This window comes from Drosophila kikkawai, chromosome 2R, assembly GCF_030179895.1.
Source record: "Drosophila kikkawai strain 14028-0561.14 chromosome 2R, DkikHiC1v2, whole genome shotgun sequence".
In the NCBI taxonomy this organism is placed as follows: domain Eukaryota; kingdom Metazoa; phylum Arthropoda; class Insecta; order Diptera; family Drosophilidae; genus Drosophila; species Drosophila kikkawai.
In genome coordinates, this window is record NC_091729.1 from 8,919,526 (window position 1) to 8,934,144 (window position 14,619).

At 36.8% G+C, this 14,619-nt stretch overlaps 1 protein-coding gene across 1 annotated transcript in view; it reads left to right on the plus strand.

Moving 5' to 3' along the window:
- nAChRalpha5 (nicotinic Acetylcholine Receptor alpha5) overlaps positions 1–14,341 on the plus strand; it is a 52,761-nt gene extending 38,420 nt beyond the window's left edge. Inside the window, exons 6-13 of the mRNA XM_017167913.3 lie at positions 477–671; positions 1,590–1,676; positions 3,184–3,293; positions 7,709–7,860; positions 8,493–8,615; positions 8,717–8,855; positions 9,152–14,139; positions 14,199–14,341. Of these exons, the coding sequence (XP_017023402.1) occupies positions 477–671; positions 1,590–1,676; positions 3,184–3,293; positions 7,709–7,860; positions 8,493–8,615; positions 8,717–8,855; positions 9,152–9,304 (959 nt within the window). The 3' untranslated portion in view covers positions 9,305–14,139; positions 14,199–14,341. The remainder of the gene's footprint in view (positions 1–476; positions 672–1,589; positions 1,677–3,183; positions 3,294–7,708; positions 7,861–8,492; positions 8,616–8,716; positions 8,856–9,151; positions 14,140–14,198) is intronic.
- Positions 14,342–14,619: the final 278 nt, after the last annotated feature.

A 14,619-nucleotide genomic window follows, 5' to 3' on the forward strand; every position in this document is an offset into this window, starting at 1 on the left:
TGCCTCTACTCTGCTCTGCTCTTACTTAACTTTACTTACAATTAGTTGCCTAGACAAATAAAACTCTTTCCGAACTAAGTTTACACTCAACTAAACACTACCCAGGCATGCACACCCACACTGCACACCCACACCCCACATACTTCCCACATGCATACGCCCCATGTAACCCCACAACCATCCTTATTGGGAACTGTAAATGGCAATAATGCTTCAATTACACTCACAGCCACTATAGTCTTGATCTGCTCTGCTCTGCTCTGTTACTCTGAAACACGCTTTTACCAATCTACCCCTTACTTAACCTAACTCTTGTAATACGCTCTGAATCTGAACAAGATGCCAAGTACTACTAAGTAAAGACTGCCAGAGATACCATACATATATCTCACCGAAACAATAATACCGACCTCGAGACCAATCCCCTCCAGAATAATGTGCGTAACGAGTCTCTGTGTTCAATTGAACCACCGCAGGTGTGCCTGGCAAGCGTAACGAGATCTATTACAACTGCTGCCCGGAACCCTATATAGACATCACCTTCGCCATCATCATCCGCCGCCGGACGCTGTACTATTTCTTCAACCTGATCATACCCTGTGTACTGATTGCCTCGATGGCCCTCCTCGGATTCACCCTGCCGCCGGATTCGGGTGAAAAATTATCGCTGGGTAAGTGAATGGGGTGTGACATGGTAGTGCCACCAACTAGGAGTGCAGGGGGGTGTGCCTTCGAGTGGGCCACATTAATTTGAAACCACTTACGCAACACAAATACTCGTACTCAAGGAGGCGAAGGGATGGCGAGGGGCGCCCACACATGCAAGCAGCTTAAGAGGCGCTCCGAAAAGTATTTGCCAAGTACTTTTTAAATAATGACAGGCTCGTCGGCGTCGCTGGCAGCGAATTTCAAATTAGATGCCTTTCATAATGGTGTTGATGGGAATAAGCCCTTGGCGGGTAGAAGCTCCTTGTCCGACCCACCGACGGATCGACTGACATCGCACAGTGCCCCTTAGTGGCATCGTTAGCCATGCCTGACTCTGACGCCACCGACTTGGTAAACAAACTATTGAACTGGCTGGGTAGTAAAAAGTGATTCTGCCTCTGCCATTTGACAGCAACGAAATAGAAATAAATGACTGGGAAGTGGGACTGCAAAGTGCAAGGCTTACCCCTTAAAAAGCGTTTGTATTGGTAGCAAATATGACAAAGTCACTGTATTGCCTAGCATTCGAGAATGTACTGCCATAATTAGTAGCATGACTATCGGAACTGACGAAACTACTAAATCAAAAAATAAAATCTAGCAATTCCTGATGAGATTTTTTTGCTTTTCAATGTCAAGGCTTTGAAATTGTAATTCCCATTAGTGATAGTAAGACAGGTAGATATCAAGGCAATATAAGTAATAAGATGTGTAACTGAGCTTTTCTCGATGGTGTTACGCATCTTGAAGTTTATACTGCCTTTGGTAGGTCCTTGTTGTGTTAGAAAAAAAGGATCGTTGCTGGAATTGTTAAGTGCTAAGTCTTGTAAGCGTTCTACTTTATCTCATTTCTTAATGGAGTCTCCCCATCTGATGTCTAGGTGTTACCATCTTGCTCTCTCTGACCGTGTTCCTCAATATGGTTGCCGAGACAATGCCGGCCACATCCGATGCGGTGCCACTGTTGGGTAAGATCATTTTGTTTACCAGTAGTATTCGATGGTAGAGCTTGTAACCGTATACCTATACTATACTATATCATGTGATCGCTGTGTATATTCTCTTCAGTTGGACATTTCCTTAACGCATTTCATAAATAATCATAAATTAATGGTACTCTCATATATCTTTGTACTCGTTTATAAATATTTCTAACGTTGCAGTTGCAAATCCATTTAATATATCCATGCATTTCTAAAATGATTTTAAATCGAAATAAAATCCGATGATTTTATAATATTAAAACCTTGACACACAACTAAAAACTCGAACGAAATAAAATTGATTAGCAGCATTGGTGTTTATTCAAATATTTCTTTGGCAGCAAAGTCAAATGTTCTCAATAACATTTGGCTATGAAGCTTTGAGAGAAATACAAGCTGATGCAAACAAAAAATTTATTAAAAAAGACTTGAATATTATAATAATCATAACTAGAAGGGCATATAAATGTTGATACTAAACCTTAATTATATTGAAAAAACAGAACTAAATATGATAAATATTCCCCTTATCTATGTGAACATAATCAGCGAAAAGTGCTCAATATATATGTACATTTTACACACGAGTTGGTTTGAAAAATGCACACTTATTTGACAACGAGTTTCTTGCACGTTATAAATATTCTTTATTTCGGTTGTCAAGATAAGGTCAAGATAAGGGCTGTTCCTGCTATATTCAAAACTAAATTAATCGGATTTTAAATTTTCACAACGCCTTTTTTGTATTTGTAAAGATAAATATTAAATTTAAAAAATAATAATTATATTAAATTTTATAACTCTTGAATCGTATGTTTTTAACTATCATTAGGTTCTCTGTATTTATTTTTACAAACTTAAAAATTGATAAAATAGCAGAAGGGAACAGTTCCACCAAATAAAAATACAACCGATCGATTAAAATGAATTCAATCTCTAAATTAAAAATAATACTATTAATCTAATTCCGTTCTTGGCGTACACTTTTCGGTGTTTAATTTCTATGTATTGTAACCTTTTTCTGAAACATACAAGTTAACGTTAAATTCGTGTGTGTGCTTTAATACAACAAAAAATAAATCTATATGTTTTTTTTCACTCGAAAATAACATTTGCTATGCCTTTTTAAAACGAATAACAACCTAACCGAAAAATTTCGCATTTAATGAACTAACTAAAATATTTTGTACATATTTCTTGCCTTTTTCTTTCTTTCAAACAAACTATGTACCTTCCGCAATAATGATATGTGCTCTCAAAATGCATATGACTCAAAACTCAAAACCAAACCAAAACCGTACACTATGAATGAATTCCGAACTTTGAAATATGCGTAACCCCGAACGAACCAACACAACAATATGAAATAAAACAATAACCCGATATCACACGCACCACAAAACAAATCAAATACAATTTATTCACACACTCAACAATTAATATATATACCTTATATATATATATATTGACAACACGCCCAACCAACCAACAGGTACATATTTCAATTGCATAATGTTTATGGTAGCTTCATCCGTTGTGTCAACGATTTTAATATTAAATTATCATCATCGAAATGCTGATACGCACGAAATGTCCGAATGGGTAAGTTGCAAATAGGTCAACCCAACAACCATCTCAAACAACTACAGCAACCAACAAAACTCTCTCCAACCAACCAACCCAATATCAAAATATGAAACAACTGCAAAAGCGACCATCACTCATCCTTTATAGCTTCCAGTGGCCGCAGAAGTGCAGCTCCAGAGGAGGACTCCCTCCTGCTTTGTCCTGGTACCCACTCCGTGGACCAATGTTGGGTGAATCCCCATCTGCCCCTCCCTCTGCTGCTGTATGTTTTGTGGCCATTGTCGCATTGAATTAGCATTTTTCATCCGATTTATCTCCGCAAGGAGACAAAAAATTCAACCAAAAATATATACCCGAGAATCATGCAAATATAACTTATGTGTTAGCTAGCGAAATGTTTTTCTGTCAGCTTTTTTCACCTGGTTTAGTTACTTGTTGTAATTTGTGTTGTATTTGTTTATTGTAAAAACGAAACTTAAAAATATAGAACATAAATAATTTATCCTTTTAATGCCAATAAATGATGTTTTAGGCTCTACAAATAAAAACAAAAATGGGAGCTATCTTCGGAAGGCCTAAGTGTGTATACCCTTACAGATTAGTAGGTTCTTACGATATTGTAGAGGTTTTACGCGATTCCGCAGAGCGCCATAAACACCTTAACTGATTGCTCCTACAGCAGACTAAAATTAATATTAAAAGCCCGAATTCCTAAATCATAAAAATAAACAAAAGTATAGACTAGTTTGAGACTAACAGACGAATGGACAGATAATATTTCACAAGGGTTTTCCAAAACTCTAAACAAGTTTTCAATACTAATAAATATTATATGAATTTGATAGATAGCTTGTTGCGAGCCCAACCGAAAAAGTTCATTCTCTCTCGCTTTCGCTCTGAGCAAGAGAGTTTTGCTGTCTTCATTTCTGTTTTCTGTTGAGCGCTTTTCGTTGAGCTCTTTTTATTTCGGTCTTTAGATCATTCAAGTATAGTATAGTACTTAATAGGGTCGAAAATTACCCATTTACTGCTTTCTTAACTTAAAACTTAAAATTATAAAATCTTCTGCAAGGGTATAACGCATCAAATTGGCTTAATATCATAATGCTAAACATAATAACCAATCAATTTTGCTCATAAATTTGTCTGCTTCCCTAGAAAAATAGGATACTGGGCAGAAACAAACAAAGTGTTTAAATAAAAAACAATCCATTTCTAGTTCCCAAAGTCCGCTGTGCAAAAACTTGGCCTATTTTTCTTTACAGAACCTCAGTTTCCAGTCACATTTATAATACAATCATAACGAACCAAAAAAAAAGAAATCACCATTGGGCGTTCGTTTCATAACTTGCACTGTCAACGCGCCTATAACTCCATGAAAATATAAAAACAATACCTAAAGACAACTGAAATCGCATTGCAAATAGTTGCACAAATAAATGTTGTTTGTTATCCTTTCAATTGTTATTATTGTTGATGTTGTCGTGCATTTCTGTTTCATACACAAAATCAACCGGTTTATGTTGTTCGGTTTCAATTCGGTTTGTATTAGTTGGCGATGCCTACTTAGGGGCACTTATGCAAGCTGCAATTTTATGTTCCCCCCTTGATTTCGTTAGAATGCATAACTGTATCTGCAATTTAGCCGAAAGCCAAGCAAAGCCAAAAAGAGTAACAAAACTGTCAGTTGAGTTGAGTTCTACGTATTCCCTGTGTGTGTGACCCCAAATCGTAAATCCAAATAACCAAAACCAAAAAACGTAATGAAACGGAGGAGAGGCGAAGGCAAAAGCGAGAGTGAAAGGAGGGGAATGCTGACCCGAAATGTGACTGGCGGATGTACAGAGTACAAAATGAATGTTGTAACCACCAACATGTCTAGCTACTATACGTGTCTACTATAAATTAATTTATGTAATGAAAAATATCGTAATGTTGATGTTGGGCCCATAATTTGAACTTATGTGTATGCTAGCCACAACCTCGATCCCAGCAAGAATCACCCCTCCCGAAATCACCCAACTACCCAGCCACCCACCAGACCCAATCCCTTTTTGCTCGTAGCTTTCTAACCAGTTGCACACACGCTTTTGAATTTGCATCCAAGGTGGAAGATCCTGTAAAGCGAAAACGAGACCAAAACAGGCAACATCAAGGGAGTTGTCCCACTGTGTTTTACGTAATATCAATATCAAGTGCTGTACCCCGTGTCTATTTTCCCTGTCAGTCATTCTTTTCTCTATAAGTACTAGTATTTTGATTAATTTAACTCTGTACATAGTCTCTGTAAACTCGTATTGGATGTTGTGTGTGTGTCTGAATGCTAATTGTTATTTAGTTGATAAGGATTGGAAACTAATCTCAAGGGAATATTAAAGAGTAATGTATAAGAAACTTAGGTGGAAGGTTAATGAAAGTAGACGTTTACAATATCAGTAAAGGAAGTCATTAGAGGGGCTTAACAGGTCACATATAACCTTTTCAGATTAAAGAGTAATCAATAAACGTCAGAGTCCTTTTTATTTGCCGACAGCCAGCATTTAAACCGCTCTTGACAACTTTTTTCACGACTGCCAAGTGGAAAGCAATTTTCTAAACATTATTGCAATCGCCTGCAAGTGCATAATGAAAAGTTTCACCAACAAAATAGAGAAAAAATCAAGAATAAGAGCAGCCCAGTCGAAGTCGATTGGCTTTTAAGGAGCCGCCGCTCGCATGGCAAGTTTCGTATGGGTATGTCGTAAGAATGTGAGATGGCGCCACCCCAAGCGACCCTCCGTATAGTCGCACAATTGAATTTGGATCACGCGGAGCGGGAAACCAAGCCGAGGAATCGAGTGCACACAAAGTAACCGGAAAGTTGGGGCCGCCTCGACAGCTGCCCCAGTTCTGAGTTGTCCTGACACGGCCCCGAAAATTGAGCCAATTGGAGGGCAGGTGTATTAGAAATGTGCATGCCCAAGAAGACCTCTCCCCATCCGATTCCACAAAGGAGTGGCTGCCACCGCCAAGCCCGCTCCTGTGTGATAACAACACAATCAATTTGCACGAAATTTGCACAGAGAAGGAGGGCCGCAGACCCATTGATATGGATAAGGCAAATGCCAGTTGCTCGATTGCAATGGTTAACTTTGCATTTGGCTTGCACACCACGTTCTGAAGCGCATTTCCATGTAAGCTTCTCGGTTGTTGACAAAAAGAAAAAGAAAAACCGCCACCAGAGGAGGCCAGGAGGACGTGGACGAGGACGAGCGACAGGAGTACATTTTCAGGCAAACTGCAAGCGTGGTTGTCAACTAAGAGCGTCGGTTTTTCAGATCCGCAACTGCATAGATGGTGGGAAGCAGTGAAGGACTCTACCCCGATGCCTGGGGAAAAAGCAGCAGCAGGGGAGCGGACCATGTCCCGAGTATCGATTGGAGTGGTTTTTGGTGGGGTATTTTTTTGTGGCAGAGCTTGAATTCTGCTTGAGCATAGTAGGTCCCGTTAACCAGCTGAATAACAGGCAGAGCTTGTTTTTGATTAAAAATTATTGCCACTCGGTTGTAAAACGAAAGTATTTTGAAGGGCCAATTAACTTTTTAGAGAGTTCATCCAATAGATCTTCTGATTAGGCTCGGTCAAAGCCAAAATGTCCTTGCAAAAGTCAAAGGATAACTGGGCGACAGTGTTATTGCGGTTTTTACTCTAGAGAATTTATCAGCTAAATGCCGAAATGTTTTGATAATCTATGAATAACTGTAGCAACCGCAATAATTCGGGAGCGCAGGACGATTGTTAACACCATATCGGCTATGTTTGTTACTGTTATTCTATAGATATGTCTGTGTGTTTGTGTTTGTATTCGTGCTCTATATGTGCATTATGTGTTGTACCGTATTCGTATTGTAGATCATAAATTTTGCATGCACCGTAGCTATAAATAAGCAGGTCCTTGGCGAAATGCGAACTCACTCCACCTCTGGCACACGAAGCCACAGATATCCTTACACCCACATCGTAGTACACCCGTTTAGACACACACACACACACACACACGTATACACATTATTATGGCCAAGTGTAATAACAAATCACCCAGCGTACACTGACAAACACTCTCCGCCGGAGCAAACCAACGTGTTGCTGCCTCTCCGGGAGGCGCTCCGCACAGTGTTGCTGTGTTGTTGTAATCAAAATCGAATATAAATCATACTCGCGGCCATCTGTCTGTGTGTGGGGTCCGTTCATGCAAAATAGCCATAAATCGTGGAGCGCCCAGCTAGATTTCCACAAGTTTGCGGTCTCTCACACCCAGACAGAGGCCCGACCAGATCATCAGCAACTAACCACACGAACTTGTAACACACGCAATTGGAGCACATATACATCAAATTTGATTTTTGATGGCTCGTTCCACTAAACGTTTCAATTTTGCCACCTGCCGTTAGATTCGCATCGTGTTTTTGTGCTGGCTGCCATGGATCCTGCGAATGAGTCGACCGGGGCGACCGTTGATCCTGGAATTTCCGACCACGCCCTGCTCGGATACGTCGTCCGAGCGGAAGCATCAGATCCTCTCTGAAGTTGAGCTGAAAGAGCGGTATTTAACAATCGATATAAGAGCACAAAATTACTATTTTTTTATTGTTAACAACAAATTATTGTTTTATTGGGTGAATCACATTAAACATTTCAATTATCGCCGAAGTTTTTAATTTTAAAATTAAATAATTGTATAATTGATAGATATGACTTTCTTTTCTGATTAGTTATCGATTGGTAAACAATTTATCAATAGGCCTTTCAATTTTTAATATCTGAAATATAAAAAGTTTAAGGAAAGGTTATTAAGTACAATAAATGGCTTTACCAATCGAAAACTAAATTTAAAACAAATTAAAAGTGATTTCTTTAAAACGATTAATATATTAGATTAGTTATCGACTTATGATAGATATAATTTTCACTCGTTAACTCGTCGATTAGTGAATTAAAATGAAAAAAGCGTGATAATTTGGCTTCTATTGTGATTTGCCCAATCAATAATTTATATGAGGGATTTGCATATTTTCGATAAGTTATCGATTAGTTCAACTGTTGTTGTGCTGCCGAACTTTTCGTCCTGGCTTTCTTTGAGTGTGAAAGCGAGAGCGAAAATTGTGTAAATTACCCAACTCGTATTCCATATTGGCACTGAGGGCACTAAAGCTGCTTTTCTCCCCCAAATCGAAGCTCCTCGAAATCACTGCTGGCAAATGTCCTGGACATCGACGATGACTTCCGTCACAACTGCCGCCCCATGACGCCCGGCGGAACACTGCCACACAATCCGGCTTTCTATCGCACGGTTTACGGGTAACGAATCGCAAGTGGCCCCCGGGCCCCGTTGGGTTAACTGAATCTAGCCACTGACGAGCCTCTTTTCTCCGCATGCGGCCCACTTGGCCAACTTGCAGACAAGGCGACGATGGCAGCATTGGGCCAATTGGCAGCACCCGAATGCCGGATGCGGTCACTCATCACACGTGCATCAAATCGTCAACAGAATATGAACTAGGTTTAATCTTAAAGGAGATCCGCTTTATAACTGATCAGGTGAGTTGGTGCCACACGGCAGTTTTCCCCTTTCAACAGTCGACGTCGACGGTCACGGAGGACGCCATGGTGTGTGGTTAAGATCGCATTTATCCATTTATATTAACCATTATCTCAATAGACACCTTGAGCAATAGAGTTCTATGAAAAGAAAATGAAGTATCCATCCACATTGCATGCCCCATTAGCACTAAAACTCTAGTTAGCGACTAATTTTAATTGCTCCATCTCTTTCTCCCCCATTTACCTCACTCTCTGTATCTAAATAATCGAATCGAATAACACACAACAAACAGCTACGTAAAGATGACGAGTGCAATGACATTGCCAATGATTGGAAATTTGCAGCTATGGTCGTTGACAGACTGTGCCTTATCATATTCACAATGTTCACAATATTAGCCACAATAGCTGTACTACTATCAGCACCACATATTATTGTCTCGTAGCCATATGGGCGAGGTGGTTATTGTTATTGGTTTTATTATAAAATCAATTTGTTAATTATTAAATTAATAACGAAACTTTTTAAGTAACTTAAACCAAAAGAAACATAAAAAAAATACAAAAAAATAGGAAAATACATGATTAAAAACCATTTACTAAATAATAAACAAGCAAACAAAACAAAAACCTAAAAAAAAAATCAACATTTGTCTCTAAACACACAATAATTTAAATAAATCTCGTTTAAAAAGTCTTTCATTGAACTAACACTGAAAGAGACTAAACCAAAAATCATATACTAAAGCGTTAAAAACTAACTAATTCCAATTTTCCTAATTCTACACTAAAACAAAACAAAAATCTAAAAATGGTAAATCGAAAGACCCTTCCCTCCCCGCAAGCTCCCACAACCCACTATCTATGTTTCTTCCATTAAATATATATATATATATATACGTATATGTTTGACAAGCAAGCAAAACGGGTATATTTTCTTTTGGATCTTATATTTTATAGAATAAGCGAGACATTTTCGTAAAATAGTCACAAAGGTTTTCGAAACTTTTTTTTTTCGACGGACCGACTTCTAGAGAAGGGCAGTATTTCAAGGACAAAACCCTAAGACCGAAACCCAAAACCCTTTCAGAAGACTACAATTTGTGAGCTTTATAGTAAAAATTGTAGAAAACAGCTTTTCAACATGCAATTGAAATGAGAACCCAACGGTTTTGGATCAACAGAAGGATAGCAAAATTTGTAATCCTCCTCGACACTGAAGTCAGTCCAGCGGTTTGTTCCAAGCAACTTTTTGCTACCAATTAGTACCTAGGGCAGTTAAGAGATTCCGCCACATTCAACTTCCCCTCTAGACGAAACTGCATCTCCAGAACAGAACCAAACAACCCTACATATCCTCTACTGAGTACATCTAGCTCCCTCTTCCGATTTTGACTATCCCGGCAAACCCGAAACCAAATGCAAACCCATTAAAGAAAACCCTCATCCCCTTAAACTTACCAAAACCAATAGAATAACCAATCTAAATTGGAATTACGAAAATTCGCTGGAGTATAACAACCGAGAATATGAAAATAATAGAGAATGCAAGCCAAATTAAGAATAACTACGAACGAAACGGCAATAGATAATGAGCCCAGATCGCGATCAGCAAGTGAAATGCATCCGAGGGATTGCATTTCACTTTTACTGGCGCTGTACGCGGATATGAACTTATCAAATTTGAATGGTTGCGAGCAATAATATCTGCGTGTTGATGAATTGCATGATTTTGGTGATGCAAATGATGATCGATCGAACTATTGCGCGAGGTCCACGACAGAGGGCAAGAGTTCGCTCCTTCAGCACATTGAGAACAGCGAGCTATTAGCAGTCTAACTTTCGGTATTGATTTCACGCACTATCCCAGTTTTAAGCGAATACTAAAAGTTAAGAACACTGTACGACACCAGAAGGCAATTCACAATACATACCACAAACCGAACCGAACCGAACAATCAATTGGAAAGAAAGATACAGTACTCGAGACATTCCAATAACAATGAAAATCACAGGACCCCAGAACACATAACATGCCGGTGCACGGGCGATTGTGTGCTGGTTAGATATAAAGCGCACAAAACATACTTGATCCTAAGTCACGACAACCGAAACATATAACCAAAGAGCTTTATACAGATTAATATGATGGGGTCACTCCGGCCGCACTTTTCATATATTTGTACCACATACCAACCCTGAACACACCCACTCGCCCACACACCAGACTCCTGTCCCAAGAGTGTAGTTTCACAGTATGTTTCTGTCCGCTAACTGGCCAAGCACACAATTTCTGTAGCGAAACAAGAAATACAAGAATCAAAATCTTAAAAATTAACACGGCCTGGGAGTTCAATGTAAAAATGTGAAAGAGAAGATGGATCCAATCCTGAGATCACTACACAGGATAGATCTTCCTGCATTAAAAGGCAGAGAGCCGCCCAAGAGACTCCACTACTTGGTTCATTGCACATTTGCTGAAGCGACACCCATGGCCAAGAATCGAAGAAAAAGCAACTGAGTTTTCACACTGACTTTTCTTTCCACACAAAAGCAAAGAAAACGTTCGAAATGGAATGAGCTTTTCAATTTTTAAGTTACAGTTATTCTGCTTCTAATTGTAAATCTTGTGCAATGTAAACAATCAGAATTTTTCTTTGAATATAAACAAAGTGAACACGGAAAGCAAAAGTAAACCATTATAAACATACATATATAGGTCACAGCAAAAATGCAACAAAATTTCAAAACTAATAAATAAAAAATACGATTAGCAACTAAACGATGTCATTCAACTTAGACTAGGCACAGAAGGGAAATACTTAAAATATTAAGACTCTATCCAAGGAGCTAGGAAAATGTGAACTCAACAAATCTCGTTAGCAATAGATTTACATACAAGCAATTCAAATATTGCGCAGACCGAGCAAATAGAGGAAAAAGTTTTGTATGATTTCAAATTCAACTGCAATGTCAAGAAAAATGTTTTTACTGAGGTTTTGTAAGCCAATCTATACAATCTTCCGATTAGGTTCGTTTTACTTTTGGCTCAAGTAAGTAAAAATAAGGTCTAGCTTTTGATAAACGATTCAAATTGTAAAATAATATGAGACCTTGTTATTGTTTAATGAAAGGTGAAATTCTATTTGTATTTCGTTGCCCACCCACACGTAGCTTAAAAACCAATGGATTGTGGGAAGTTTCTTAATCCTTTTGATAAGAATATTTTATAATTTGTATGCTTTTCCAGCGCGAATGTCGGTGAGAACAATTAACGATAACGTTTAAGAATATTAACAAATTATAATAGAGAACATAGCAACAAGCTGCCAGCATGAAAAATAAAAACAATAACTAATTTTAAATATTTTATACATTTCCATCAATTGTGCTTATTTAAAACACAAAAAGAAATCAACAATGGAAACCCAACTGAAATAGCTGATGGCAGTTTTCCAATAGCAACCAATAACTGGATTATGTTCAACATTCAATTAGCTGAAGTTGAACCCAAGTTTTCGTATAAGCAATTTTTAAAGAAAATGTCACCAAGGTAAATAAATATATAGCAAATAGAGAGGCTCTAAGGGCTGCATTAACTTAATGGACAACATTAGTCACAGCCACGATTGAGATTAATACAAGCAACGTTCTAGTGCATAATAAAACAGTATGAAGAATAGTTTTTCGTAAACCATCGCGAACACAATGTATACATATTCTGTATATTTACGTGAATATATATGTGCATATACATATACTTCTTTTACAAGAGCAAGCAAGTATATATATATAAATATATATATTATGGGATGTAATAAACACAAGAGAATATTTGAAGAAAACGATGAAACTTTTTCCTACAACTAGTTGCATTTAAATGAATTTTAAAAAAATATACATAAAAGTATATATTTCTTAAAAAAAAAAATAAAGAAAAGAAACCAAATCCTTTCTCTATTAAAAACAAAAACAAAGGAAACACACAAAACTTTAAATTAATATTTAATTAGTCATTTAACAAGGGTTCCAAGAAACCAAATCAAGCGAGATGAAAGCGTAACCTAGTAAATATTTAAATAAATTAATTTTAAAAAAGTGGAAAATGCAAAAAAAAAAAAATACACAAAAATAAGAGAAAATAAAAAGAAGAAAGCGCTGATTTTTTATGTCGTTATTAGTATTTAAATTTAAATAATTGCATATAAAGAAACATACAGAATTATATAAAAGTGAACACAAAATATATGACATAAAGAATTAGAAGAAAATTTAAATTGGCCATTTTGACCAAAATAGTAAATTATAGAAAACAGAATTAAAATAAAAATTGAAAGGAAACAATGAAAAAGCCGATGGAAGCCCGAGTAAAGGGATTGTAAAATTTTAATTATTATTCAATAATAAAAATACAAAAAGAAATGATTTGACAGAAATACCAAAAAAAAAAAAAACAAATTAGGTTTTATTCCCATCAACGAATCCCACAAGGAAGAAGGCTTCGATGGAGACAAGTCCTATATGGAAAGGTAAATTATGCAAAGATATAGAAGTAAAATGTTAGATCGACGTATGGTATTATAATGGAAATACCATCTAAAATTGTATATATTTTTTATCAACGTTCACATACTCATTGCGAAACAACACTTTAAATACTGTAAAAATCAAAAGGTAGCCCAAAGAATGAAGGAGAAATATGCATACATCGTTTAATATTTATATTCAAAGTGGTAAAATTTCACATCTGATTTCCCAGAAATACAAACTTTTGCAAATTTTACTAAAAGAAAATTCTGATCTCTTGCGCAGTTTGTCAACAACCAGCTGAAATCCAAATTAAAAGCCTCTCCCTTCTTTACAACATTCAAATAACAGATAAAAGAATAAATCAAAAAAATAATACATTCAGCTAGCCAATCATGAGATTTTAGCTTCCATAAGGCTAAAGGAATGCTGCGTGTATGTATGAACAGTTATTATGTATAATGGTCCCTTTTGAAACATTTCCAATCCAAGATATATTCTCTATTATCCCAATACTTTGGCATGATATCTTTGAGTCCTTCTATTAATTGAATATGCCTGATTTTCTAAAAACGATTCAAATATATATTTAGTATTCAAGTCAGATCTGCTTTTCTAGTTCTTGTGCACACCTTGTTCAACATTTGCTTATGCATGATATACATTTCATAAAAAATGTTGTAAACTGCGTGTCGACTAAAATATGTTCTCTACCCTTTTTCATGACTGCGAAAAATATTGGGAGCGAAACTCGGTGAGTTATTTCATTACATTATTAAATCAATATTTAATTATTGAATTCTTCTATTCAAGGATACAAGGACATCGATAACCAGGATAAAAACTTCGTTATTTTTATATACAAATCAAAGTTTTTTTCTTTTCCTAAATGCTGTATAACTTCAGTTATCCCAATTTATTTTATGAATAATAAAGTTTATAACGTATATATAAAATTATTCGAATGAACTTCAATTTTTATATATTATAAAGTGTACTCCCACAAAGATCCAATCCATCTGCCATACACTATCTGTTGAACGGATTGTACATAAGGTTTGCAGATTGTGCTACTACATCTTGGCTAAAAACTCAATCGCATTTGGAAGGAGAACAATCAAAAATATCGTAACTGCCTCTGGATCTCAGTGGGAAAAGGCTATAATGTATCATAAGCGTCTACCAGGACAAAGTTTCTGATTACTGGTCCATCATTGATCACTGATCATGTTGC